Source organism: Mandrillus leucophaeus, unplaced genomic scaffold (assembly GCF_000951045.1).
Source record: "Mandrillus leucophaeus isolate KB7577 unplaced genomic scaffold, Mleu.le_1.0 Scaffold1, whole genome shotgun sequence".
Lineage (NCBI taxonomy): Eukaryota > Metazoa > Chordata > Mammalia > Primates > Cercopithecidae > Mandrillus > Mandrillus leucophaeus.
In genome coordinates, this window is record NW_012098097.1 from 15633716 (window position 1) to 15639031 (window position 5316).

The window sequence follows — 5316 nt, forward strand, 5'->3', positions numbered from 1 at the left end:
AATCACTTGAACCCAGGAGGCAGAGGTTGCAGTGAGCCAAGATCGTGCCACTGCACTCCAGCCTGGGTGACAGAGCGAGATTCCGTCTCAGAAAAAAGAACTTCATTCTTTTATGCCCAAATCATATTGTTCTGTGGGAAGCCAGTAGGGAGACATGAACCAAGAACACAGACAACTACCAAGTGAAGCAAAGTCAAGCACCTTGTAATACTGTAAAAGGAAAAAGGTGTTCCAGAAGCCCAGGAGAGGGTGGGCTACAGCTCCTCGGGCTGGAGAAGACGCCTTTGTGGAGGAGATGGTCTGAAGCTGGCTGGGGAGACAGGGAGGGCTCCAGATGACAGGGACGGCACAGTGAGGAGATTTCAGGGAACAGCAAAGGTCAGGAACACATGGATGCCAGGCCCGGGACCAGCAAGCCGCCTGTTCGGCTGGATCGTCAAGTGGTGAGCAAGATCAGCGGTGGATACAGCTAAGGAGAGAGTCAAACAAAAGAAGCTGACACACCCGCGTAGGGGCAAGGTGACGGTGGAAACAGCATGTGGTGTGCGGCGGATCCCAGGTGTTCACTCTTTCTCTTGCCATGAAAACATGTGCAGAGGCTCTTCTTGAAGCAGAGACTCTCCTTGAAGTCTCCTCTGCCCGAGACCTCCAGAGGTCTCATGAGCTCCCAGCACCTTTGACAGACATACCTACACCTCACACATCCCACATGGAACCAGCAAGGCTGGGGAGGGGGCATGCCCAAGGTGGCACAGAATTGGTGGCAGGTGGCATCCCACGTTAGAGATCCCAGAGCACTCTAGTCCAGGCATAAGCACACAGTAGTGACCACAGCACATTCCTGCTCCTGAGAGGCTCAGGGGGTGGGGGAGCCCCAAGCCCAGTACCTTAAAACCAGGAAGGAGGGCTGGGCACGGTGCCTGTAATCCCAGCACTTTGGGAGGCCAAGGTGGGCGGATCACCTGAGGTTGGGAGTTCGAGACCAGCCTGACCAACATGGAGAAACCCATCTCTACTAAAAATACAGAAAATTAGCTGGGCGCAGTGGCACATGCCTGTAATCCCAGCTACTAGGGAGGCTGAGGCAGAAGAATCACTTAAACCCGGGAGGCAGAGGTTGCAGTGAGTCGAGATCACGCCATTGCACTCTAGCCTGGGCAACAAGAGCAAAACTCAGTCTCAAAAACAAAAACAAAAATCAGGAAGGAGGTGATCTGGTGGGTGGACGCTGCTTCATTCGTGCAGTGGACAAACCTGGGGGATAGATTGGCACTGGGGCTGCTGATGGGTCTCTTGGGATTGGGGTTGTGAACCAATTTGCCAGGGTCTGATTCCCTGGTTGGGAGCTGATGGAGCAGCTGCTGCCCCTGCAGAGTGGAAGTCCGCCTGGGGGCCCTGCAGTGACAGCCACAAGGCTGGCCCCCAAACATCGCACCTGCGCAGAGCTTAAGGGATCCACAGAGCCAGGGCTGGGGAGAAATGTGTCTCCACAAGCAGAGGCCGCCTTAAGCTCTAAAATGTGATTCTTCACATGACTCAACTGTGACTCCGGCATCTGGGTGGGGCTCGCAGCTCCTCCATTTCCATGCCCAGGGCTGCACCGTTCACAGACCAGCCCAAGGCCACGGTCAGGACCAGCCCAGCAGCCCAGCCGCAGAGGAGCCAGCGAACCTCTCCCGGCGCCTGTGCTGGGGGCTTTCTGTTCCAGCATCAGGGATGGAGGAAGGGGAGAGGAGCCCCTTACTGTCCCAGGTGAGCAGTGTCAAGTGGCCTTGCCCTGAGGCTGGAGATGTCCCCAGCCCTGAGGTCCCAAGGGCAGTCCCTGGGCTGGGTTCACACCCACGCCCGCCCCTGGTGCCACCCCACACCTCAATGCTGAGATCGGGTTGGGGGGTGGTTCTAGGCAGCCCCCTCCCGCTTCCCCACTGCTACAGTTCTCTCAGCCCCATGCTGGCCTCTGGTCAGGGGATCTGCCAGGTCCCCCTGAGGGCCTTGGGGGCAACCTTTGGCTCAGGGTGCAGGAGGGGGTGAAGGCAAACGTCCCTTGCAGCCAGCCTCCAACGGCTTCTGGCCTCCAGCAGCCCCAGTCTGGCCAACTAGGCACTGGCAGCCTGTCCTTTTGCTTCAAGTGACTTGTTGAGGTCTTGGGGGTGATAAATAACCCTCCTCTGGGGCCGGGCACGGTGGCTCACCCCTGTAATCCCAGCACTTTGAAAGACTGAGGAGGGAGGATTGCGTGAGCCCAGGAGTTCAGGACCAGCCTAGGCAATGTAGCGAGACCCTGTCTCTACAAAAAATGTTATATATATATATATTTTAGATGGAGTCTCGCTCTGTCACCAGGCTGGAGTACAGTGGCACAACCTTGGCTCACTGCAATGTCCACCTCCTGGGTTCAAGCAATTCACATGCCTCAGCCTCCGGAGTAGCTGGGATTACAGGCACACGCTACCACACCCAGCTGATTTTTTTAGTAGAGACGGGTTTTTACCATGTTGGCCAGGATGGTCTCCATCTCCTGACCTCGTGATCCACCCGCCTTGGCCTCCCAAAGTGCTGGGATTACAGGCATGAGCCACCATGGCCGACCTACAAAAAATAATTTTAAAAAATTACCGGGACATGGTGGCAGTGCTTGTAGTCCCAGCTACTCAGGAGGCTGAAGAGGAAGGAAGGCTTGAGCCTGGGAGTCTGAGGCTGCAGTGAGCCGAGAGCCTGAGGCTGCAATCAGCTTCTTCCTGGTGAAACTGGGTTGGAATGGGATCCTTGCCCAGCGCACAGCCATGGCTTCTTTTTATTTTTATTTATTTATTTTTTCAGATAGAGTCCTGCTCTGTCACCCAGGCTGAAGTGCAGTTGTGCGATCTCTGCTCACGCAACCTCTGCCTCCTGGGTTCAAGCAATTCTCCTGCCTCAGCCTCCCGAGTAGCTGGGATTACAGGCGTGTGCCACTGCGCCCAGCTAATTTTTTTTTTTTTTTAAAGTAGAGATGAGGTTTCTCCGTGTTGGTCAGGCTGGTCTTGAATTCCTGACCTCAGGTGACCCACCCGCCTCAGTCTCCCAAAGTGTTGGGATTACAGGCATGAGCCACAGCGTCCAGCCCAGCCATGGCTCCTTATTCTCCTTTTTAAAAATCCTCTGTTCCCAGCAGAACTGGCCACCTGCAGGGCTGCCTCTTTCCCCACAGAGAGAGACCAGCAGGCCTTTCCTGCCAGTGGGCCAGGGAGTCCCCTCTGAAGGCCATGCAAGCCCTCAGATGGTCTCCCTGAGCTCCTGGGCACCCTCCTCCCTGTCCTGGGAGCCTGTTGGGCAGGGGACTGTCCTGTCCTTGGCAGCAGGGCTCAGTGCCATGTCCACACTCGGTGTGGGCTGTTGGTGGGGCTGAATGAGGGGGTGCTGGGATGTGAGGACTGGTTTCAGAGGGGAAGGGAAAGGGCAGCCATGTGGGCCAGCCCCTCTGGCTGGTGAGGAAGCCCCTTTACACAAGGTCCATGCTGCAGGCACATACAGACTAATCCAGACAGACGCTGTTTCAAATGCTGGGGAAGCAGCCCTGCCTGTGCACTGCAGGAAAGCCAAGGTGGCCCTGACCCGGGGAGGCCGCAGCCACCCACACGCAGGACGGGAGAGAGTGGGTGTGTTCACTGAGCGCCACCCTGCCTGGTCTTCACCACAGCCTTTCAGGGTCTGCTCATCACCATGTTCTAAAGGTGGGGGCCCACACACCAGTAGGCAGCAGAGTTGGGGCCCTCATGGTCCCTTCTGCTGCCCAGCCAAGCAGGACAGCCCTGAGGGCCCCCTGCCCCTGGCTGTCCACATCTCTGAGCTCCAGTTCTGCCCTCCGCCATCCAGCATCTTCCCATCCCTTGAAGGCTCTGCCACTGAGCTCTTCCCTGACCCCTCACCAGTTGTCACAGAGTCTGGGTGAATGCCGTCTCACCCTGATACTCTTCCCTCTGCAGGAAACTGCAGGCCAGAAGCCCCTCTCTGTGCACAGTCCACCCACCGCAGGCTGTCTAGATCCAGTGCCCTGGGAGGACCAGGCGGACGCCTGGGGCTGCAGCTGCTGTCCCCCAGAGACCAAGCGCCAGGCCTTGAGGGGCACCCCCGGGAAAGGACCAGCCCCTTCCCTGTCCATAGGAAGCAGCTGTATCAAGTATCTGATCTTCTTCTCCAACTTCCTCTTCTCCCTGCTGGGGCTGCTGGCCCTGGCCATCGGGCTCTGGGGCCTGGCCGTCAAGGGGTCTCTGGGAAGTGATCTCGGGGGGCCCCTGCCCGTAGACCCCATGCTGGGGCTGGCACTGGGGGGGCTGGTAGTCAGCACAGTGAGCCTGGCTGGCTGCCTGGGCGCCCTCTGTGAGAACACCTGCCTGTTACATGGCTTCTCCGGGGGCATCCTCGCCTTCCTGGTGCTTGAGGCCCTGGCGGGGGCCCTGGTGGTGGCCCTCTGGGGCCCGCTGCAAGACAGCCTGGAGCACACCCTGCGTGTGGCCATCGTTCACTACCAGGACGACGCAGACCTGCGCTTCCTTCTCGACCAAGTCCAGCTCGGGCTGAAGTGCTGCGGGGCTGCCTCCTACCAGGACTGGCAGCAGAACCTGTGAGTCTTGGAGTGGGCGAGGGACAGGGCCGCCACAGGATCCCAGAGGCCACACATCCTCGTGTGTGTACACACAGTCACTCACATGTACACACTCAATTCGTGCATGCCCACATGCACGCACACGTATACCTACATGTACACACATATCCACACTGACACGTCTCGTGCTCACAGGTTTCACGCATGTGGACACACACCTACACACTCCTCTACACTGACATGAACATGTTCTCATGTGCACACACAAAACAGCCTCACACTCAGGCACACACTCAAACTGGAACATGTTCATACACACACATGTCATGCACACAAGGTACAGGGGTGCTTGCCTCTCCTTGTTCCTTGGGCTCAGGGCCCCAATCAGCCCTGCGGCCCCCACAGCCTCCAGTGTGTTTCTGTTCCCCCTGCCAGGGCCAGGAGGACTACCCAGGATCTTAGTGGAGAAGCTGAACCCGCAGACTTAGAAAGTCATTTTTCTGCTGGGCACGATGGCTCACACCTGTAATCCCAGCACTTTGGGAGGCCAAGGCAGGCGGATCACCTGAGGTCAGGAGTTCGAGACCAGCCTGGCCAACATGGTGAAGCCCCCTCTCTACTAAAAACACAAAAATTAGCCAGGAGTGGTGGCAGGCACCTGTAATCCCAGCTACTCAGGAGGCTGAGGCAGGAGAATCACTTGAACCCAGGAGGTGGCAGTTGCAGCCAAAACC

The 5316-nt window shown here is 57.6% G+C and overlaps 1 protein-coding gene across 1 annotated transcript in view; it reads left to right on the forward strand.

The window, feature by feature from the left end:
* Positions 1-1614: 1614 nt before the first annotated feature.
* Positions 1615-5316, forward strand: part of TSPAN10 (tetraspanin 10) — a 7483-nt gene continuing 3781 nt past the window's right edge. Inside the window, exons 1-2 of the mRNA XM_011968754.1 lie at positions 1615-1752; positions 3963-4600. Coding sequence (XP_011824144.1) covers positions 1717-1752; positions 3963-4600 — 674 coding nt within the window. The 5' untranslated portion in view covers positions 1615-1716. The remainder of the gene's footprint in view (positions 1753-3962; positions 4601-5316) is intronic.